The sequence below is a fragment of the Triturus cristatus genome, chromosome 3_1, assembly GCF_964204655.1.
Source record: "Triturus cristatus chromosome 3_1, aTriCri1.1, whole genome shotgun sequence".
Lineage (NCBI taxonomy): Eukaryota > Metazoa > Chordata > Amphibia > Caudata > Salamandridae > Triturus > Triturus cristatus.
Window position 1 is genome coordinate 798,760,017 of NC_140583.1, and position 24,369 is coordinate 798,784,385.

Below are 24,369 nucleotides of genomic sequence, written 5' to 3' on the forward strand. Positions count from 1 at the left end.
CCTGGAATGTTAATGCTCTCCTGGACCGTGTGAAACACGCTGCGGTTCACACCTTTGCCTACCGCCATCTCCCCGAGGTACTTCCCCTTCAAGAAACTCATCTTATGGTGGTCGCTGTCCCTTCTTGGCACGTAAATGGTATGATAGGGCCTTTCATGCGGGGTACACCCGCGGGTCCCAGGGGGTTGCTATCCTGCCCTTTTAGTGTCTCCCACAAAATGCGCGACCCACAAGGCCACTTCATCGCCATGACAAGCACATTTAAGGGCCAGGTGATCACTTTACTATGTGTCTATGCTCCACCTGCTTCTCTTAGAGCCTGCCTCTGGGACCGCTCCAAACATCTTGCGGGCCTCCCACAGGGTCTTACATTAATAGGAGGCGACTTCAATGTGGTGCCCAACCCAGAGCTCAGTACAACTGGGTCTTCCACCAGCTCTAGATGTGCCGGACCGCGTCATCTTACGGACTGGACCCCCAGTCTCGGCCTCTGTCACGCTTGGAGGATGTGACATGTGAGACTTTGTCAATGTACGCATACTTCAGCAGCCTACCACACCCCCTCACTGATAGACTTAGTCTTTTTACCTGCTACTGATTGCTGAGTTCTCTCGCATATCCAAATAGTACCTCTGGAGATTTCGGACAATTCCCCACTACTCCTTCATCTTGGATCCCCCATGTCTAACTAGCACCCTAGGTGGCATCTTAATGCCTGGTATCTACAGGACAAGGCCTTCATTCAAACACTTGCGCAGTAATGAGGGATCGGTAGAGAAGGTTGGCTCCCAGTGGGCTGCTAGTAAAGTAACCATACTGGGCTTTGCTTAGGGGCGTATTAGGGCCCAGGAGCGTTCTCGCTCCTCTCATGTTATCCAACTAGAAGTGCGTGCCCTTCACTTGGAGCTACACCTAGCGCCTGATCCCCAAGAGAACATTTCCCAGCAGCTGGGTCTCTCCCCCCATTGTAACTCCAGCTGTGCCACACATATAGATTTGCATATGGCTGGGTTCAAACTGGAACGGCATGGTGAGCAAAAAATCGATGTACTTAGGCCCAGATCTCTGTACTGGGGTGAATGTATGACATTGTTCTGCATTCTGTCCATCAACTGTTGTTTTTGCATTTGTCACCCCGAGTGGGAAGGGTATCCCAGACGTGGGTCCCGTGCTCTCCATGCCACTGGAATCAAGCTATCCTGGCTGAAGAGGGGTGAAACCTCGAAACCGGTCCTAGGATGCTTGTTTCCAGTCCAGGGAGGACCTGGCTTGGCAGTTCGAGCTGGACTGTACCCATAAGGCACAGGGTCAAGACTGATTTGCATATGGCTGGGTTCAAACTGGAACGGCATGGTGAGCAAAAAAACGATGGATTTAGGCCCAAATCTCTGTACTCTGGTGAATGTATGACATTGTTCTGCATTCTGTCCATCAACTGTTGTTTTTACACATATAGACCAGCATATCATTAGCATATAATGACAGATACAGGGGGGGGGCATTGACCTCAAGCCCTTGGTAGTGATCACCCTGATGAAGGACGATGGCCAGCGGTTCCAGGGCCATCGCAAACAGCACTGGTGAGAGCGGGTAACCCTGCCGGGTGTCCCTGCCTACTGCATGGCTGTCCGCTATGACTCCACCGGTCCTCACACAGGCTGTTAGGATCATATGCAGCAGCTTGCTTCAGTTGAGGAACCCCCTGCCCATGTGTAATATTGTCACATAGAGGAAGTCCCAGGACAAGGAATCGAAGGGTGCGTCTATACTCCCTTCATTGCCATCAACATTGGTGGAGCAGAAGATTTTTTTTTTTTTGATGATGTCAAATGTTAAAGCAGGATCAGATATATGAAAGATTTTATAAGGTAAACATACCTTGCGGATATCCAATCCATTCTGATGCTTTATTCCTGGGTTCCCCAGACAGAATTAAAAGTTCCCAGTATGATGATCTACATGCTATATTCACCCTATCATCATTTTTACTGTTGTCAACATGTTTCGGTCCAACAATCTTACACCACTCTGGGTCAGTGACCTTCATCAGGACCATGTGATCCCTTCCTTTATCACTGTCTTAGTCAGTCAGTCATACGTTATACAGAGAAGCGTTAGTCATACACCCTGCTGTTACCTTACTCTTGGCATGAGCATCTGAGACCATAGAAAATAACTCTTTATGCTCCACCCTTGTTGATGGCAACACTGAGAGTGTGGAAGCAGCCCAATGGTGAAGCATGCCACTAATTAGTGGGTGAAGGCATTTCTTTCCTATCAGGAGGGAATCCTCAGAAGGTAGTTTGGCTTCCCTTCATCAACCTCTATCTGTGTGGTACTGTAAATGGAGGGTGGTTGGTGAACGATTACCTCTCACCTCTTTTTGGTGTTAGATCAGAGTGTGTTCTTGTCCAATATTCGGCCACCGGTGCTTTTCTTGCACTGGTGCATTACACAAGAACGTATCCAGTTCCACATGTAAGGAGTTCTATCCACTCCCAGAAGCCCAGGGCAATCTTATGTGGAGCTGCACTAGGTAAAGGAGGGTGTGACCTATCTAGTGTTGTGTCTGTGACATAATTAAAATCCCCTCCAGAGGACGTGGCTTGAATGGCCATCATGGCGACTGCTTGTTAGCTCAGCTCCGGGCTAAACCCTGCTAATCTGTTGGAAATCCTCCTGCCTAACTGTCATCAAGCATTCTTAAGGCGACTCCCTGGCTTGTAAAACATGGTAGGAACATTCCTGCTTTCGGAAGTCCCCTGAAAACGCGCTGTATGCCTGCCAGAGAAGTGACGCCAGAAATATCGGCTGTTGATGGGAGGCTGCAGCCTCAACACCAACCTCATGGCTGCCTACCACCCCTAGCCCCCCAGACCCATCTTCACTGCCTGACGGTTGGAGCCTGCCCCCATCCCTGTGACTTCTGCAAGACTGCTCCTGAGCGAGGGAGAGCCGTGAAGGACTCCTTTGCTGCCTCGAGGCGAATGTTGGTTGGGTGTCGGCCCGGTGCCTGAGGAGGATCACTCACATGCTCCTTCCTCTGATGCTGCGGCACAGCCCATGGTGCTGCAAGGGTCCTACACCATGAGAGGTTGGGCTGTTCTCCTACCCTGACCTGGTGACACTGCCTGACCCCATAGGGCCTGTAATGCTGACTGTTGGCGGGGTACGCAGCTTCTCTATCGACCTCGTGCCACACAGTCTCCCCTGGGCCTGTTGGAGCTGCTTGTTTCCTAGAGCTTGCCCCCCGTGCCTGCTGCAAGATTGATACTGACCAGGGGAAGGAGTGCAAGGTTCCCTTGTTGCCCCGTGCTAGATTGAGGTAAGGTCTAGACCCAGGACCCTGTGAGGCCTACTCCCCAGCTTCACTCTTTGGCATTGCAGTGCGGCCCATGGTGGTGTAGGGGCCTTTTCCCTGACTTCGCCTGTGATGTGCAACAGAGAAACCGCTCTTAAACGAAGGTCAAGCCAGGGCCATGGGGCTCCAGTACCGCTTACTGTTCCCAGCTCGCCTCCGCCTCATTCATGCTTACAAATCAATTTTTTTTTACAAACCAGAGTCTGTTTGGCAATGGCTCACTGAGGGCCATCCACTCTGCGGCCACGCCGCCTTCACGTCATCCCGAACAAACTCTGACCTGCAGGGACCATCTCTGCAGCCTAAACAACGCAGGCGGCACACTCGTTCCTAAAGTAGACAGATAACGTTTCGATCCACGTCACCTTTTCAATACCCCCAGGTGCCTTTGCCTCCTTCCAACCCTACCTCCAATGGTGAGGAACAGGGTCCAGACCGGGATAAACCCTCTGCTTCTCCGCCATCGGCTACTTCCCTACTCGGACACGGACCTCTCTCGCCGTCCCACGATTTAGCTTGAATTAACTCTCTGGTGAGTGTCAGGTCTCAAAATAGGGGACTTGTCTTCTTTGTTTACCTGACTTGCTCTAAGCTTACTTAAGTAGTCATTAAGTCCTCTTCCTAAACTGCTCCATCACATAGAATGGCAGTTATTCACTTATCCTTTACTAAGTTGGGGTTTCCCCCTTTGATGCCACTACATTGTTGTGTACATTGTTTTCCTTTTTGTCTATTTTTTTCTTAGAGTGACAGATGCTTCTGGGGTAGAAGTGTGTGGAGGGGTGGGAGTTGGGGGGTGGGGATCTAGTCACCTGTAGACCATGTTTCATTGCATGTATGTTCCTCTTGTGTTTTATTCCTTAGGATTTGACACACACCTACGCAATCGATGCAGTAGCCCCTTTTCAGCCACGACTCCTTGTAGCACTTTCTAGCCATAACTCCGGTTCTGCAACTGCTCCACAATATGGACCCTTTCCTTATCATTCCTGTTGTGTGTGATCGCACTTGTCCCCCATAGAGATGACCTTCCGATTACTGTCCTGGAATGTTAATGCTCTCCTGGACTGTGTGAAACACGCTGCGGTTCACACCTTTGCCTACTGCCATCTCCCCGAGGTACTTCCCCTTCAAGAAACTCATCTTATGGTGGTCGCTGTCCCTTCTTGGCACGTAAATGGTATGATAGGGCCTTTCATGCGGGGTACACCCTCGGGTCCCAGGGGGTTGCTATCCTGCCCTTTTAGTGTCTCCCACAAAATGCGCGACCCACAAGGCCACTTCATCGCCATGACAAGCACATTTAAGGGCCAGGTGATCACTTTACTATGTGTCTATGCTCCACCTGCTTCTCTTAGAGCCTGCCTCTGGGACCGCTCCAAACTTCTTGCGGGCCTCCCACAGGGTCTTATATTAATAGGAGGCGACTTCAATGTGGTGCCCAACCCAGAGCTCAATACAACTGGGTCTTCCACCAGCTCTAGATGTGCCGGACCGCGTCATCTTACGGACTGGACCCCCAGTCTCGGCCTCTGTCACGCTTGGAGGATGTGACATGTGAGACTTTGTCAATTTACGCATACTTCAGCAGCCTACCACACCCCCTCACTGATAGACTTAGTCTTTTTACCTGCTACTGATTGCTGAGTTCTCTCGCAAATCCAAATAGTACTTCTGGAGATTTCGGACAATTCCCCACTACTCCTTCATCTTGGATCCCCCATGTCTAACTAGCACCCTAGGTGGCATCTTAATGCCTGGTATCTACAGGACAAGGCCTTCATTCAAACACTTGCGCAGTAATGAGGGATCGGTAGAGAAGGTTGGCTCCCAGTGGGCTGCTAGTAAAGTAACCATACTGGGCTTTGCTTAGGGGCGTATTAGGGCCCAGGAGCGTTCTCGCTCCTCTCATGTTATCCAACTAGAAGTGCGTGCCCTTCACTTGGAGCGACACCTAGCGCCTGATCCCCAAGAGAACATTTCCCAGCAGCTGGGTCTCCTTCACGAGAAGATCCGTCATCATTCCCTTGATGCCGCCAAACCTTTCTGGAGGGACACAACAGCCAAAATCTATGGTGGGGAGACAAAAATGGGAAGCAGTTATATTGGTTGGTCTGCCGTCAGCAGGAGAATAGAATTATACCTGAAATTCTCAATGAAAATGGTCGCCCATGTCATACTCCTTCTAAGACTGCACAAGCGTTTGCCCGCTATTATAAAAACTTGTACACGGCCCCAAAGGGGAGGGGGGGGACATGTTTGTTCCTGCGCACTTTCTTTATGTTGTCCCTCTTCCTAGCTTCTCCCAAGCTGAAACTCTCATGCTTGATGAACCCTGTACAGCTGCAGAGGTAGGGGAAGCGTTGTTTGGAATGGCGCAGGAGAAAATAGCTGGACCAGATGATTTCTCCATGTAATACTATACTACATTCTGCGAGACACTCCTGGCTCTTTACAAAAGAAGTGCGTCACACCTGCACCTTTCCTCCAGATCTGGACAAGGCCATTAGTGTTGATCACTAAGACACAACTTCCCTCCTCATCATGATAGGACTACTGTCCGATATCACTCCTGTTAGACCTGGCACCATTGGCGTGGGTCTCCCTTCCATTTTTTCGCTGTTGCCTCCTCTGTTTTTGCTATGTTTTGCTGGTCTAGATGCTTTGCACACTTTGCCACTGCTGTTCAGTGCCAAAGTGCATGTGCTCCCTGTTGTAAATTGCTGTAGTGGATTAGTGACTCCATGATTGGCTTATTTGATTTACTTGTCAGACCCTAGTACAGTGCACCATGAGTGCCCAGGGCCTGAAAATCAAATGTGGCTGGTGTGCTTGCAGCACTGATTGTGCCACCCAAAGAAACGGCTTGTAAAATATGTCTCAGGCCTGTCATTGCAGAGCCTGTGGGGAGTCTGGGACTGCCATGTCGACTTGGCAAGTGCACCCACTTGCCAGTCCCTAAATCTTCCCTTTTCTACATGTTAGTCACCCATAAGGTAGGCCACGGGAACACCTATGGGTAGGTCGCATTGTATGTGAAAGGTAGGACATGCCCTGGTGTGTGTGGCATGTCCTGATAGTGAATTACTGCCAATTTCGTTTTTCACTATTGCAAGGCTACCTGTTCCCATAGGCCAGAATGGGCTGTTTGATTATAACATCTTATAATCCTAACTGACCCAAGGAACAGGGTAGAAAAACGAGTTTAGTATGCCTGAACTCAGAATGTTAAAATACATATTTTACTGTGGGTGATTTTTACATTCTGTGTTTGAAAATACCACTTTTAGAAAGTAGGTATTTTCTTGCCTAAACCATCCAGTATGCCTCTGCTAGGTTTGTGTATTACATGTCTGGTTTGTGGGTGACAGGGGGCTGGAGAGGGCTTTGGCTCCAGCAGTCTGATGAGTCAGGGCTGGGCTCAATCGGACCTGGGTTGAATAGAGAGTAGGAGGAGGAGATTTCTTTTCACTTGCCTGAGCCTACATTGAATAGAGAGTGGGGGAGGAGATTTCTTTTCAGCTACCTGGGCCAGGTCTGCTTTCAACAATGCTGTCTCCACCTCCTGCCAGGAAGCTGCACCAAGGAGGACAGAACTGGTTTAGGCTGGGTACAGACACTCTCTGCCTTCAGAGAACAAAGAAATTATGTGTATAAAAAGAGGGGCCCAGATCCCAGAACTTTAGATCATTTCTGGGAATCAAGACAAACCTTTGCCAAGGAGAGAAACCAAGGAAGCTGAAGGAGGAGACTTGCCCTGCACTGCTTACTGTTTGGGGTTGGGCTGCAGTGGTTAGTTATTTCCAAGGAAAGGAGAAAAGGAACTTTGTGTGTACTTTATCATCTTGAGGATGATCTCCAAGGGCTTGAAAGCTGAGCTTGCCTCCTGTTCTGAAGTCTCAGGGACACAAAGACTTCACCAGCAGCTCCCCTGAATTTCCTTGCTGGGAATTCTACCTGCAGAGAGGTGCCTGCTGTTGTTTTAGGACCTCTAGAGACTGTGTGTCTCTTGGAACCGGGAGCTGGAAGCACGATGCAACGAGAAAAAAGCGTGTCGCAGCTGTTGCCGTTGCATCGCCGAAGAAGCGTGCCGCCACCATAGCTGTTTGCCGTCGCATCGCCGAGGAAGCGTGTTGCATCGCCGGAGAAGCATGTCTCCGCTGCAGAGGTCACCGTCGCATCACCGGAGAAGCGCATCGCAGGGCCTGTCGCAGCTCATGAAACCACCGATTTTGCTGCACGGCTGTTGGGTGTGCACTTATCGTATCCAAGTTGTCGCATTGCATCAAAGACACCATCTTGTCCCTTCGCACCGGATTGTCGCATCGCATCGAGGCGCCATCTTGTCGCATCGTAACCAGGACACAGTAAGAAACAGACACATCCCCTGCTCTCTGGTAAGGAACAGACGCATCGCCTCCCCCGGAGCAAGGAACTGACGCATCGCCTTCCCTGTGCCCCTTTTTGTTTATATTGCGTTACGCATCCAAGGTACTTTGAGAGTAAAGTGTTGCATTTACCATCTACATTGAACTAAGCTATTTCTACCATTTGAAAGTCATATTTTTGAATACTGTATTGTGGATTTTTGTCGTTTGGTCTTGTGTTAAAGCTAGATAAAGATTACTTATTTTTCTAAACTGGTGTGGTGTCCATTTGTAGTGTTTTCACTGTATTACTGTATGTGTTCACAAATGCTTTACACACTGCCTCTGAGGTAAGGCTGCCTGCTCGTGCCAAGCTACCAAGTGGGTGAGCAGGGGTTATTTTAGGAGAGTAGCACCGTTACCCTGACAAGAAGCAAGGGCCCCTACTTGGTCAAAGGTACCTACCTCTGCCAACTAGATACCCCCATTTCTAACAACTCCCTAATGGAGAGGTCAAAATCTTTGCCACTATGCTGGCTACCCAGCTCAAGCAAGTCCTTGCTACGTTGACCCACTTGGATCAATGCAACTTTATGCCGAATCATAGTACGAGGCATTGCCTCTGATGACTCCATGTAGCTATGGCTCACCGTCACAGCTTGCCACATGATCTTGCCTTATTCATTGATTTTGAAAAGGCCTTTGATACGGTGAACTGGGATTACCTTAAACTAGTGCTGACCCAGGCCAGCGTCAGACCTCAATTTCGTCGGGTGGTCTGCGCTCTCTATTCCAATTCTACAGCTTGAGTCCAGATCAACAGGGTCCTTTCCACATCTTTACCCATAGAGCCAGGGACTAGACGGGGCTGTCTATCCCCCCTCCTCTTTGTGATTGCAAATAGCCTTTGGCTCGACTCATCCATACAGATGCCCAGTTTCAGGGATGTAATTGAAGTGATGACCAGGAGGATCCCATAGCTCTGTGTGCGGACAACATCCTTTTATACCTTGCAGACCCTGCCACGGGTGGTCCCTGCTGTCTTCATTTGCTGAAATGCTTTGAGGGAGCTTCAGGTCTAAGATGAACCACTCTCATACCATACTGGTCACCCTGGCCTCATCTAGAGATTGCTTTGACTAGCAGACAAACATCCCTCTTCGTAGGCTCAGTTTCAAATATTTAGGTGTCTGGGTTACTTTACATCAGGAACTCACCTGGATCCTCAATCTCTAATCCCTAATCCGTAAGGCCAAATCTGATCTGCTTAAATGGCAATCACTTACCTTAAATGTTATGGGACGTATAGATTTCTACAAAAGTATGATTCTCCCACAGTTACTGTATATTTTTCAGAATTTACCGCTCCACCTGCTATGGACGTGGTTCCGAGCTCGGGACGTGATAGCCACAACTTCTCTGTGGCATAGATCGCAACCCTGCCTTGCTTTCACGCACTGTCAACGGGGTCCCTGTGATGGGGGCCTAGGGATGACCAATCCTTATCTTTATTACTTGTCTTCTCATCTCCTTGCTATTCACGATTGGTTTAATAGGGGGTGATCTGACCCTGCTTGCTGACTAGAACTGTCCCTGTTGGGTTTTCCTTGCCTACAGACCCTGCTCAATGGCTCTGCAATCCCTACCTCCATGCCTCAAGTAACTAGAATGATGCCTGGAAAGCTGTGCTTAGACATGTGCAATGAGAAGCCAAGCTCACACAGCAGACACCCCTTTGGAATGGCACCTGGTTGAGAGAAGTGGCAATGCTTCAGAGTTTTAAGGACTGGGGGGCATCTGGTCGGGGACGCACACACGTTCCTTTCAAGACCTTCAGTTCACCTACGCCCTGGCAAATACCCAATTCTATAAATATCTTCAACTCCAACACGCTCTATACAATCATGCCCGGGCACCTGAAACTTTGCCGGAGTTTAGTCCCCTTGAAGCCAAACACCTTATGCAAAACCTTGGTCACGGTGGAATCTATCAGGTTTACCTTATCTTGATAATTCATTCACTCAGTACGCTACATCATCTTAAGACCCGGTGGGAAGGTTGACTGGACCCCATTGAAGATGAAGACTGGTGAGACGCCCTGATGGCCCCTTGAGAGCTTACTAACTCTTCCTGATTGCGGATGGTTCAAAACCGATCACCTTTATAATCAATCAATCAGAGTGCTTTTAAAGCACGACTTCTCAACCATAAGGGTCTCAAGGGGCTGTAGGGGGGGCACTGCTGGTCTGTCGAAGGCACTGAGGCTCAATCGAAGAGACAGGTCTTGAGGTCCTTCCTGAATTAAGGCAGTGATGTTGATTGTCTGAGGTGTAGCGGCAGGGTATACCAGGTCTTTGGAGCAAGGTAGGAGAAGGATATTCCTCTAGCTGAGGTCTTGCGGATCCATCAAATGGTGGCAAGGGTCAGATGAGCGGGCGAAGGTGTCTGGTGGGTGTGTAGAAGAGGCGATGGTTGAGGTATGCAGTTCCGTCGTCATGGAGGGCTTTGTAGGCGTGTGTAAAGAGCTTGTAGGTGATTCTTTTGTTGACTGGGAGCCAGTGGAGGTCTCTAAGGTGACCGGTGATGTGGCTACGGTAAGCCCTCACAACGAAGCCGTCACCCAGCATGCAATTACAACGCGGTCGCTACAACGACCGAGTTGTAACAACGCATACCATTACCCCACAAGTAGAAACAACGACTTGTAGAGGGGGGAGAAGGTGTTGGATTTAAAATCCAACACCTTCACTACTGTCTGCACAGACTGGAGTTGGAATAGTCGTTGTTCCAAATTGCAGGGGTAATGGTATGTGTTGTTACAATGCGCTCGTTGTAACGACCACATTGTAATTGAATGCGAGGTGAGGGCATGCGTGAAAAGGAGGCATATTCGTGGCTACGGCGGGGATGTTCAGGTTTACTACACCTATCTCTCCCTGGCTCAATGCATTGGGCAGGCCTATGTTTTAGCCCCTCATGCCCCCGCTGTGGAATGGAGCCAGTGAATTTTTATCATATGGTATGGTCCTGCTCTGTGGTTACGAGGTAAGCGAACATTGTGATCTGGGACCTATCTCATGTCCTTGGGTGGGTGGTTCATCTCTCCCCCTTGCTGATAGTACTTGATGTGTTTGAGGGCTCTGAGAGCATGAGAATTGAACAATGGTTTCAGGGGACGGTCCTCCTGGTTGCCAAACGGGATATTACTTCCGGATGGAATACCCCTGCGCCTTCCACCCTGTCTGGGTGGCAGCAAGGAGTAGACTGATGTGCACAACAGGAATAGATGGTCTATGAGGGCAGAGGGTGCCCCCACAAACATGGGTGGGTGTGGGGGAAATAGCTAGGTCAATTTGTTTAACAGTATAATTGGTATAGAATTTTGGTTGGTGCTTTTCATAATTATAATGTACTACTTGAGAGTCGCTGACTTGTGTAATAGCTGCTCTTTCTACTGTATCGTGATGCATATGTGTCAACTGTTTAATCTTACCACCTTTGTGGTTTAAAACCAATAAAATCTGTTTATCAAAAAAAACCACCAGGGAGTAACGGAGCACCCTTGCCAACACCAGAGCTAGACTATACTAAAATGCACACTGATCTACATTTGGGGCATATACATTAATGAATGTCACATCCTTCCCATCCAGTTGTGCCACCAGATTGCATTGCCCTTCCAATGTGTCCAGTTGGTGCTTGTAGGGGACTCTAAGACGGTTATATATCAGCACCACCACGCAAATGCAGAGTAGGTCATGTAATACACTTTAGCCCTCCAACATATTTGCAAGGCTTAGTCCTAGTTAGCTGACAACAACATGGTTGATGTGTTTTAACAACAAAAACCTTCTTTTAACAGTGCTGTGCAAAATCAGAATGACCTTTGCTGAAGATTTAGAGAGACCTGTTCTGTGCCAATCCTGGCAGACAAACTTGCCAATCCTGTAGAAAAAGCAAGCAAAGCCTGACATATAAACTGAACATTAATATGCAAAGCCTGGCAAACGGTATGATGAGTCCCATTCAAAACTGGGCAGGGAGAATGGTAATTCCTGTTCAAAATCTGACTGATCCTACTGGCTGTGAAAAATAGTACCTGGCAGGCAGAAGAGGGCTATTCAAGGTATGTCTGTAACTGACAAAGTCTGAAGCAGTGGGGTTACTAGTCTTTTTTTAAAAAAATGATCACTGGTCTTCCGCGTGTAAGGATTTGGGCTATCAGCAGGACTTTAGTGGCCAGTGGCACAGAACTGACCAGTCATGGTTGACAGTTTATGGTGTTCCTTGGACACTGACTCTATGTAGGGCTATATCTCAAAACTTCAGGTTGTGACTAAACTTTCCAATGCCCTAAGGGCACTTGTTTACCCTTAGACTAGTTGGGACTGATAAAGCCTATGCAGAAAAACTAAAAGTACAGTATCTTTGGAATGAACATTCGGAATGACTATTTCCTGTCAAAAAATATTTTACAGAAGGGTATCTTTAGGATTAAGGTCGCATTTGAAGCAGGTTGTATGGCTCTGGGGCAATCAAGAGGGAGACTAATATGTTTCATGTCAGGGACTTGCCCATTATCACTTTCAGTCACCACAGACCATCTCATACTTTTCCTTGCCTAAGAAGGCTGAACATAGTAAACCTTGTTCAGGTACTTGTTTAACCGCTAGTTACTCCCTTCTCCATAGGCATCTCCTCTTCTTTTTGTTGTCTACTGCATAACCGCTGATCGACCGTAAACCAATGGTTGGAAATATCTGATACCACTGTTGACCTAGGTGTCCAAATTCTTACAAAAATCTGGTGCAAAGATGTTTCCCATAATGTTCCTGTTCTCCTTCTTCTGCCACATTAATCCATTCTCCGTTGTGACCATGAGGGCAGACAGACCAAGAAGTGTAAAAAGGAAGGCAACAGGCCTTTTCCTTCTATGCACTCAGGATATGGATCAACAGTCCAGTATGCATCAGGACCACCATAACGCTGCTCCAAATTAGGAATGACTTGAAGACTCACCTCTCTAAAGGATACCGGCTAGGGTGGTTGACCTTGAATCTGGGGAACTGGGTTCAAGTCTCGGCAATGACGCTGAATATCCTGTGATTCTGGGCAAATCACTTAATCTCCCCATGCCTAACAAAAATGAATGTGTACTCATGTAATGCAATTGGTGCTATGTAAAAAGCTCTGATACCCGATTTGGGTCAAGTTTGCGCTATATAAAACTCTGTAAAAAAAAAATGCACTCATAGACATTAACCTGTATCCTTGCCTTGGAGCCTGAACAGCATAGCCATTTTGGCTAGGTTTGCACTACACTACAATCATAGAACATAGATATGGACATGGCGGTGGAGTAGCAGTTATCCATAAGCATACAACTCATTGTAGAAAACTTCCCGCTGATCAATACCTCTCCTTTCAGTACTTATCTCAGGAAGTTTTGATGCTCAATAATTCAGCAGGGTAAATGCCATTTACTACTCTCCAGGTGATAAAACATTTATTGATGAGTGCATGTAGAATATTACAAATCATCTGATCATTTAAATCCAAGATTTTCCTCTGAGACATCCCTCAGCTCCGGGGTGACACTTATGACACAGTGATTAATCTGCTGTCCTTGCGCCTTCATTAAAATGAGCTTCTCTAACATTGCAAAAAAACCTGCACAAAAAGGCTCAATAATTGACCTGGTCAATGCGATGGACTCCATACTGACCCCTGGTAACCCCATCCTCATTAATTGCAGAAAGGCTCCATAATTGACCTGGTCATTGTGATTGACTCCATACTGACGCCTGGTGGCCCCACCCTCATTAATTCATCCAATCATGTTCTGATCTTTTCACTTTAGCCTTTGCTTGCTGCGAAACGTTTGGACAACAGAAAAAGGCTATTTTATTTTTCACCATCAAGAATATAGAAATGAATGCACTTGCGAGTAAGGCTTAGGCAGATCTTCCCCCGTTTAAAATTAAACAAGGCATCAATATCTCCAAAGTTAATTACAACAAATGCCTGAAGTTCTTGAAGCCTGCCTTACTCCAAAAACGAATGAAGAAAGTGCTAAAGCCTAGTGCTTCTTGGTTCAATAAAGACCTGTGTAGAGAATAAACTTTCAGAGAAGACTGGAGAAACCATGGGGTCAATCTCCCTCCAACTCGACTCGGCTAAGGGCTTCCAAACTATCTGCTGCCTTGAACAGTGTCTCTAATCAACAACACCCTGAAAGAACTAATGGCCACTGAAGAGGCAGTGCTAAACTGGGTCTCCTCAAACGTGTCTAATCAAATCCAGAAGTCTTTATCTAAGCCATGTGAGTATGTAACAAGAGGTTATTCAAGGCTCCATATTATCACTGACGCTGTTTAATCTTTATTTGGAGCCACTCAGGGCAATCTTTAGGAATTATATGACACTTTTTCATCAATATGCTAACAGCAGTACCCAGATCTAGCTTGAGATACTTCTCCTACTGACATTACTCTGCTCTCCATCATTTTGGACAACATCTAAAGATGGATATTTAATCATCACTTAAAGTTCAACCCATCAAAAACTGTTTCTGTTAATCTCTTAGAATAAAATCAAACCTGCGTTTTTACAATTGATAATCTATTCGTGTATTTTGCTGACTTGTAAATGTGCCAGTGTGGATAATGCTGAATCCTCAAGTTTTATCCTTGACAACAAACTTAAGCTACCATAAACAGCTCATTGCTATGGCCAGGAGCTGAAGATAGCTTTGGTGTATTGAGCAGTTTATTACTGAACAAGTCAACAAGACCTTTGGTCAGGCACTTTTTCTATCTAGGCTGGGTTATGGGAATTCACTATGGTTTACCAAAAGTTCATATCACCTCCCTTACAGGATCTGGTGGCTTAGTAGACTAATGCCTTCACTTCACTGCCTTTGTTCAGCCTCATGGTCACAGGTTCAAATCCTGCCAGGCCTTTAATTTGTCTGAGGTTGATAAATGAGTACCGTTGGGCAACAATAAACATCTGTTATTCAGCACCAAGATACCCTTGGGTGGACATGTGCTTTACAAATACACGTCATGTTACAGTTGTGCTGCGTGTGGCTGCTTGCTCCGTTTGTGGATGCAAGAAATTCAGCCACATCACTCTTCTGATATCTATGCCCTGTCACTTACCTGTCCAAATAGACTCTCCCAGTACTTTTTATAATTGGATTCCTCTGATGCTTCGCTTTTCACAGCCCACCCTTCTCTCTGCTCTGTGGGTGATCTGGCCCCTTCTTTATAATTTCTATAGCCCCATGATATTATACTACTGTTTGTCTTTCTCTGGATGCTCCAATTTCTCTGATCTTTCACTGACATTTAGCGCCTGATCGCTGATACCAATCAGAACTTCCGCTGCTGATTATGTTGGTCTCTATTATTTACTTATTTTGCTTTTATAGATTCTTTCTTTTCTTCTACACATGCCTATACCTCACACCATCGTCCATGTTGCCGGAAGGCTTTCATTTAAATGAATCAATTGTATGCATATTCTATCTGCACACTGCTGTCTCCTGCCTGGCAGGTCTCGCATGTATCATGTAAAATGGAGCAGCAACATGGGCTAACATTGAAATTGCAACTTCCTCCCTGGATGGTGAAGGCGGAAGAATTGTTTTATCTTTCTGACACTGAGATGCTCCAGTCCAAAGGCACGACATTGGACGACATCATGGATTGCAGTCTGTCTGAGACACATCATTTACGGTGGGCATCGTCAGTGCTGTGGAGAAAAAGTTGCAGGCAGGCGACCCCAACCCCTCCCCCTCGGTAAAGCAAGTTTGAGCCCCCTCGAGAAAAGACGTAAAACACGTACTTTTTAACCGCCTGGTAAAGCGCGTACTTCGTTTTTATTATCCTGCCAATTGTGGCACGTTTTGTCCGTGGAAACTTTACGCATAGTATGAAACACAGAAAAATTAAGGGAACGGATGCGACGTAGTAACACGTTCATGCTGCCATGACAGTGCCCTTTGACCTCCAGTACATCAAGTTCAAGATCAGGTAAGTCAGTCACAGGTATAAAGGGAATAGAGCTCGCCCGCAAGGCACAGGTCACGGGACCCCGAAGCCCCAGTGCGGCCTACGTGGCCAGCCCCGCCAGCAGTAACCTTGACTGAATAATGTTCACATTTAATCGTGGGCCAAGCATTCCGCTGGCGCTTATATCAGTCCGCTCTCATGTTTGCATACATGCCCTGTTTGCTACCTACGGTAACCCGTCACCTGACCCCTGCCCGCAGCGGCCGAGAATAGTACAACAACAGACTCGCAAGTGGCTGAGATTATCGCTTGTTGTAATAAGGGACCACGGCCAGGTCTGACCGCATTTAATAGAGCCGTGCCCTGGATTTAGTCATTCCAGAGGGCAGTCTGTAATGGAAGCTCTGACCTCCAGCGACAATGAGAAGCTGCATGTTCTGCAGGTGGCGGCGCCGGGTAGTCCGCAGAGAGCCGGGACCATGGTGGACACGTTCCACGCAGCGCTAGAGACGGGGGATCTACGGTTTATCGAGGCTCTAGCCGGGAATTACAGCGAACACCTCAACGTGACCTTCGAAATCAGCACGAATGAGCTGGAGTGGCGCCCGACCAGACCAGCCACATTTGGACCGGCAGGTAGCACAGAAAGGCTGCACACTTGTAAAGTAAACCGTATGTGCGGGGGTCACAAAGCTAGAACAAGAAAGGGTGCAGTGCATGCGGATGGCAGATTTGCCAGTGATATCAGTGCCAGGACAGCAAGGGTGCTGCAGGAAGAGACCGAACTGTATGTGATTCTCAGCAGTGGACTATCAAAGATGGTACTGTTTAAGCAGGGCTTTAAGTGGGATGTTAAAAGTGGGAGACCACTAAAAGGGGCGTGGCTTAAAGATGTAAACTAAGGCCTAGATTTGCTAACAGTACACGCAACACAGCGCAGCAAGGCAAGTTGAGACGCTGCACTGCATTAAGCATTGCTTGAAGGGGAGAGAGCTGAACTGCCCTATATTTACAAAGATATGGCGCTGTTCTGCTTTCGCATTGCACTGAGGCACTTGTGGCTGCCTAGCGCCAACGAAGGCACTCTTGCACCATGGTGCCAGTTTTTTGCGCAGGATTATAGGATAATGCAAGAAAGAGCTGCCTCGCGTTACTGTACAGGTGAAAAGTAAGGCCAAGTAAATATCAATTTGTGTAGTGTTATAAATGTCAAAAAAGCACTTGCGATGACTTGCATGATGATACGCAAGGACATCCAAGTGCATAATAAATCTGGCCCCTCATTCCTGTGATTTCCATGGTGTTCCAACCGACCAGTATTTTGGTGCCTCTGAACTTTCTGTTATTGCATCCTGATATATAACACAACTGACATACACCTAAAACCAGATAGGACTTTTGGCTTTGTCACTGGTTGTTAGCTGTTTAAAATAAATGCGTTATAACAATGATTTTGTTATAAATAATATTGAAAGTGTTTTGCTACTGAAGTTATGAGACTTTGAACAAAACCATAATGAGGCCTGTGAAAGGGGTAGTGGCCTTCAGAGTGTCTCAATCATTTGTGTTATCAGGGGCGGCTCCTCCGTTATGGCAGAGAAGTGTTGCCTCTCTGCTGGAACCAGCAGGCGCATGTAAAATAAAATGATAAGGCAATTAATGAAACTGCTTTACTATAATTTTATTTTACTCTAGAGCCGCAGCCCAGTCTTGAGGTTGGGGCCTTCAGCAGCAGGAGGAGTGGTGGGCTCAGGCCACTGCATGTGCTCATGTTGGTTTGGCCGACCATCTTAGGACTGCCAAACCGACATGCGCACTTGCATATCTCCAGGCTGTTGCTTGTAGATATCAGCAGGGCTCAGGAACACAGGCTCCAGTTCCTGATGGAGTGCAGAACCAGCCTGCTTCACCCAATCCCTACGCTTCTCTCGTGCTTGGTAATACCAGCATGAGAGTAGCGTCTGGATTGGCGCAATGAAGTCTGGGAGCTTGTGTGAGCATTGTCGGATCTGAAGAGGCGGCGAGGTGGCAGACGTCAGGCTGTAGGTAAGTTTTAATTCTATGTTTGTTTTGTCCCCCATGCTGGCTCACCAAAAACCATTGCTAGCAGCCGCCACTGCCTATTATGTTCACTCTGATGGGCATGTGCACCCCTTTACTCTCCACATCTTGTCCATCTACATATCTTACACCTCATCTCTTTTCTCTACAGCAACCTCTTTTCACTCTCTTTTGAATGCACTTCCTCGCATCTCCTTTGATTCACGTACACCCAAACATACAACATACAACACACCCCCCACCTGTAACCTGCATTTTCTTTCACCATATCAATATTTTGACAACTGCGTGTACCTCCTTGACACACAGAACCAGAATTGCAGCTTAAATACATGGCCATTGCTCTGTGCGCTCTGCATAGATGCCAAGGACTGGATGAGCATATATTCTGAAAACCTCTCTGACATTGACAGGCAGTGTGAGAAACTCGCACTGCCTTCAGCCACAACTCCAGAGCTCTCAATTATGGCCCGTTATAAACACTTGGAGGCCACTCGGTTTAAAGTGCGCACTCTAGAAGAGTAATATGCTACAATAAAAAATACAGAAACACAAGATCCTGGAAATAGCAAACACTCAAGGAATGCAAAAGAGTAGGTAAATCAGAAATATAAACAGGAACTAAATCGCTAACATGGGTTACTTTGACGTTTATTACATTAATTGTTTAGAAATCGATCAATGTTTTTGCCTGTTAAGTTAAATACATGTATATAGGGCCCAAAAGCGACCCATTTCAATATTTGGTATTAATTACTACTGGGTCTGAGACCCTGAGAGACTGGGCCCACTTAAAGCCCTGAGTTTAAGACTGAGGTGTAGGTTTATTGGTCAGTGTCGTCTTTGAAACTGTTACCATTTTGTTGACACGTTGTACCCACCGTACTCTCGGATGCCTAATCTAGCCACCAAAGTTATGTTTTTTTTCAGCCATTACATGCAGCCCAACTGCATGTCGGACCTGGCCTTGCAAATGCCAAGCTTTCCCCCAAAATGTACCTGACAACGGTGGGTGCCATTTTATTCTAACACCCTAAGGAGCGCAGTTTCCATAGGACCCTTAGCTGTACACAGTAGACGCCCCTTAGTAAGGGTGGCCTCGATTTACAGGTTCGAATAGAAAACGTTGGTCATGATTGCTTCGGAGTCTGAGTAAAATCACGTGTGGTGGATGCACGGCTAACAAGTCCATACCATCCAAGCCAGTTTAGGTCTCTTCATTTTGTATTACACACGGGGGCATATCTCAGATCTATCGACTTCAGAAGACTTCACCAAGTTAGGAGGGGATGGGTATTGAAGGGGTGGGTCACTGGCGGGGGCAGAGCTTTGTGTCGAGCACTGCCTGAGGTGCCTCTACATCACACAAAAACAAGCATTAGTAAAGCCAATAGGCCTCTTATTTCGGATCTATTGGCTTGGCCGATTGTTTTTAGCAATGCTGTACTGCATCTCTGTGCAGCCAGGCAAAAAAAGGAATGAAAAAACAGAAGCTGATGACGCAGTCAGTCACGTCTGGATTAACGTCTAGATTGGCGCAGGGGAGTCTGGGAGCCTGTGTGAGCAGCATCAGATATGAAGAGGCAGCGGACGTCAGGCAAATGTTGTTTTTATGTTCTTTTTGTCTCCTGTGTTGCCCCACTGATATCCTCTGCTAGCGGCTGCCACTGCCTATTATGTTCACTCTGTGATGAGCATGTGCATCTTTTTACTCTCCACATCTTGTCCATTTTCATATGATACACCTCATCTCTTTTCTCTTCAGCACCTTCTTTTCACTCTCTTCTGAATGCACTTCCACGCATCTCCTTCAATTCACCAGTCCCAAACACACAACACCCCCCCCCCCCCGTGACCACTGCATTTTCTTTTACTTTCACCATGTCAATATTTTGACAACTGTGTGAACCTCCTTCACACACAGAACCACAGTTGCATCTGAAATACATGGCCATTGCTTTGTGCGCTCTGGTTAGACGCCAAGGACTGGATGAGCATATGTTCTGAAAACCTCTCTGGCCCATTGACAGGCACTGTGAGAAACTCGCATTGCCTTCAGCCACAGTGCCAGAGCTCTCAACTGTGGCCCTTTATAAACACTTGTAGGCCACTCAGTTTAAAATATGCACTCTAGAAGAGTAATGGGCGACACCAAAAACTACAGAAACACAACATCCTGGAAACAGTAAACACTCAAGGAATGCAAAAGAGTAGGTAAACCTGAAATATAAATAGGAAGTAAATCTCTGACATGGATTACTTTGACATTTTTTACATTACTTGTTAAGAAATCGATCAATGTTTTTAACTGTTAAGTTAAAGACATGTATATAACGCCCGATAGGGACCCATTTCAATGGCTGTTAATAAATACTACCGGGTCTGAGAACCTGTGGGACTGGGCCCACTTAAAGCCCTGAGTTTAAGACTGAGGTTTATTGGTCAGTTTCCTCTCTGAAGCTGTTACCATTTTGTTGACACGTTGTACCCGCCTTACTCTCAGCTGCCTAATCTATCCCCCAAATTTATTTTCCTTTTTCATTCCATAACATGCAGCCCAACTGCATATCAGATCTGGCCTTCCAAACGCCAAGCTTTCCCCAAAATGTACTTGGCAACGGTGGGTGCCATTTTATTTTTATCGCTCTCAAGAGCACAGGTTCCATAGGACCCATAGCTGTGCACAAAGGGCACCCATTACTAAGGGTGGCCTTAATTTACGGGTTCAAATACAAACGTTGGCCATGACTGCTTCTGAGTCTGAGGAAAATCATGTGTGGTGGATGCAATGGTAACAAATGCATACCATCCAAACCAGTTTAGGTCTCTTATTGTCGTATTACAAACGGGGCATATCTCAGATCTATCGACTTCAAAGACTTTTCAGCATGTGAGGAGGGCTGGGGTATTGGAGGGCTTGGTCACTGGAGAGGGCAGGGCTTTGTGTCGAGCACTGCCTGGGATGCCTCTAAAACCACACAAAACAAGCATTGGTAAAGCCAGTAGACCTCTCATTTTGGTCCTATTGGCTTTGCCTATTGTTTTTAACAATGCTGTACAGCATGTCTGGAAAAAACCATATGATGCGGCCAGCGCAGGCCACGTCATAGTGCTTTCTTGTGTTAGGAGTGCAGGTCAGTAAACTCAACGTGGGGGGCCAAGAGACTCGGCGTCGACTCAACATCCTGTGATTCTGGGCTTTGAGTGACTTTCAGCCATACTGAACAGCAGATGTGTTACTAGACAACATGGCTAAAAACATTTACATTGACATGGCCAATAGCTCGGGCATTGCTGAGCCCTATTGACTTTGCCAATGCTTGTTTTTACAATGTTACCAGGGTTTAGGTCGAGGTTTCACCTCATTAGTATCAGTTTACCACCTAAACGCACCAATCAGCAAAGTAAAGGTTATTTTTTTACTGAGCAGTTAATGGTCTGCCACTGTACGCTTCACTTGGCAGCCTTTTTAGTAACTTGTGATCTGTTTGTGCTAGAAACAAAATATTTTTTTGAAACCTGCACATTATTCAGAAGATAATTCATCATGTGGCAGATGTGGCAAATTAGTAACTACACGAAATATGGCACAGGAGCACAATTGCCTAATTACAGTAGCCCTGTCTAAATGTCACATGGCTTGTATCCTCTTGCTACTAGCCCTTAACTACACCCTCCCAACACACAGCAGACCAACTTCCCCAAGGGTTGACAGCAAAGTCTATTAGCCTTATCACATCCCCTGATTTATATTCTTATTTAAGTCCAGAAGACTATCTTAAAGTGTGCTCAAGATAGAAAGAGCATGGAAATTCTCCATCTCCAGGTGGGTGCACACTATAAGACCTCCGTGGGGGGGGGGGGGGGATCGAGAAAGAGCAGCTTTGTTAAAGCTCTTCTGGGGTTGGCACAAGTCCAGTCAGAGAACCGTGCTAATCAGGATAGGTGCATTGATGAAGCTTTGCAGCGTTGGAGTGCTGGTATGCTACTGCACGATGCTAATCAGATTGATAATAGCTCTGCAAATTACTCAAAACTGCCTTTCATTGCAGGGTGTCTGAGAGCACTCTCAGACTAGTAACGTTGATCATTTCCCCCTTTAGGTGGGTCCATCAACCTGTGTGAGAGTAGGTGTCTAGAAGTGTGCTGGCTTGTCTGCTTTAATAGCGTTGCAACCCTCCTGCTTCTGGCTATACTGTTGTTAAAGAAAGGCCGCTCCCTTGTTATATGCCCTTGCCACGGGTTCAGACCTATGTTTTAGGAAGATGGCCTTTAGCAATCATTATAGCCTCATCAGGGAGCTATAATACTACACATAATGCACCCCCCCCCCCCACACCCAGTAGTCACCCAGTGGCGGTTGGAATATTGGGGCATGTGAGCGTTGCCTCCCTGTTTATTTTGTTGCCCACTGGCTCAATAATAAATGTTTACTATTGCAGCAATTCAGCACATTTGTTTTAGTGTTTTTTAGCTACAGTGCGCAGGCCATGGCCTGGCAAGGTTTGCCCTTACAGCCTGACAAGCGGACGTGAGGGGTTGGGGAGATCTTGTGACAGACAGGTTCAGATGCCAGCCTGCATGGGGTGAAGTGAGCATGTCAGGTTGGACGGGTACCTTGCTCCGATCAGCCCAACATTCTTGCATATACCCTCGCCTACCTGTGCAATGTAAGAGCCCGGAGGATTACAGCACAGCCCCCAAGTCTCCTAAGGAGCCATGGCAGGGCCTGACTGAGCCAATCCTTGTGCTGCTCTCTCATGCTGTTTAACAGCAAGGGACCAGCATCTACATTGGCTCAGGAGTCGCGGGTGGGACTGGAGGCCGGGCAGAGCTGGTCACAACTTCCATTCACACCTCACCTGGGGGAGGCAACGTCACATAGGATTGTCTGGACTGTGAATCAGAGTCCCTCTGTGTTGTGTGTGTTTCACGGTGGAACTTCTTTGAGGCCGTGGCCTGGTGAGTTCTACTCACTGCGAATCACCGTGTTAAGCACTATGTAGGGTGACCAGACGTCCCGGATTTCCCAGGACGTGCCCGGTTTTCGGAGAAGTGTCCTGGCGTCCCGACACTTTTCTCCAAATTGAAGAAATGTCCCGGTTTTTGGGTAGTGCCTGGGTCATTTAAAGAAATATCCCGGTTTTCCAGTAGTGTCTGGGTTGAGTGTACGCACTGGTGTAAACTAGATGTGTGCATACTCTCTTTTCACTGCTGGAAAAGTTACAGCGTGAGGTTGCATGGGTGATCATTGTAGCTGGAAGAGAAATCCTTTAAAGAGAGACATTTTCTCTCTGGATTTCCCTTCCTTCCTATGACGCAGGAACATCGTCCTTGCACCAGCCATCGGGACAAGAGTGTCTTTGAACCACCAGTGACCAGCCCGACCCTGCTCTGCTCATCACAGGTCACCACCGGCAGCAAGATCCAGCCAGCCACCGGTGTAACCCTGCTCTGCCCTTTTACGGAGCGTGCAAAATACATCAGAATCAAACAGCTGCCAAAACTGAAAGGGGCCTGGAGTGGAATCCTCCTGCTTGACCCTTCCCCAGCCCTAAAAGCACCAGCAAGTCAGGGCCCAGCCTCTGCATCAGAGCTGCTCCATCCAGGAATCGGATCCTTCGGCAGCCACACAAGACTTGTCCTCCAAGCAGCAAGCCAGCACAAGGCTCCAGCTTGAGCATTCAAATGCCTATGGGACATTTTCTCTTTATTTCCACTCATCCCCAAATAATACTGGCCATTTGTTTAAAGAGTCATGGGCATATGTCAAAGGTGCGTGCGAGTGAGTAATGAGCAGGAGGTAAGTGTGACAGAGGGACTGGGTTTGTGAGTGACTGAGGGAAGGAGGTAAATGTTACAGTTGTAGAGGTGACGGAGGATGAATTTATGGAGGGTCCACTGTAGCGAAAAAGAAACTGTTAGAAACTCCTCGGATGGACTCTTGAGGTGTTATGGGGCTTGCTTGCTTGGTGGTGGGGGGCTGGTCTCTCATCCAAAACGTTCTCAAGGAACTTGTTCCGTCCTGAAGGTTTTGCACCTTTATCGTACTTTGACACACAGAACAGAAAATATACAATGCAGCTCTGAGTCCGTTTTTACCATCTGGTTTTCAAACATTTTTATAAACTCGCCTTCTAAGTCTTGAAGATGCTTAACCCAAAGCGCCCATCACTTTACTATCAGATGCAATCACCTGCCACTGGCTCACAAGTTTAAATATGCACAGCATGTAGATGTGTTCTAAATGTATGTATTTATGCTGTTTAAGTTCCATCACTCAAGGGTTCTTCATCAGTATATTATTTCTACGTTATCAGTAGTTGTTTATATGCCATGCACTGTGAATTGGCTGGTCAGGACATTAAAGACATCTCAATCCAGCACACGTGTACATCACTGCATGATAGAAGCCCAACAGAAAACTATGTTCATTCCACAGGCACATAGGGAAACTGGACCCATTTTGAGGGAGCTCTGGTGCCTTTATAAAGATCAGGCAGTCGCCTTCAAGCTCAGGAACACTTGGGATGTCTATTTGCCTTTGTGACAGTCGCAACTC

General features: G+C 47.1%; 1 protein-coding gene across 4 annotated transcripts in view; it reads left to right on the forward strand.

The window, feature by feature from the left end:
- ASB18 (ankyrin repeat and SOCS box containing 18) overlaps positions 1-24,369 on the forward strand; it is a 350,641-nt gene that overhangs the window by 18,463 nt on the left and 307,809 nt on the right. The window contains exon 1 of one of the 4 annotated variants that reach the window (XM_085645098.1): positions 16,127-16,382. The exons of the other annotated variants lie outside the window; for them this stretch is intronic. Within the exon in view, the coding sequence (XP_085501224.1) occupies positions 16,142-16,382 (241 nt within the window). The 5' untranslated portion in view covers positions 16,127-16,141. Of the gene's footprint in view, positions 1-16,126; positions 16,383-24,369 lie in introns of those variants that run through there. 4 annotated transcript variants of the gene reach the window in all.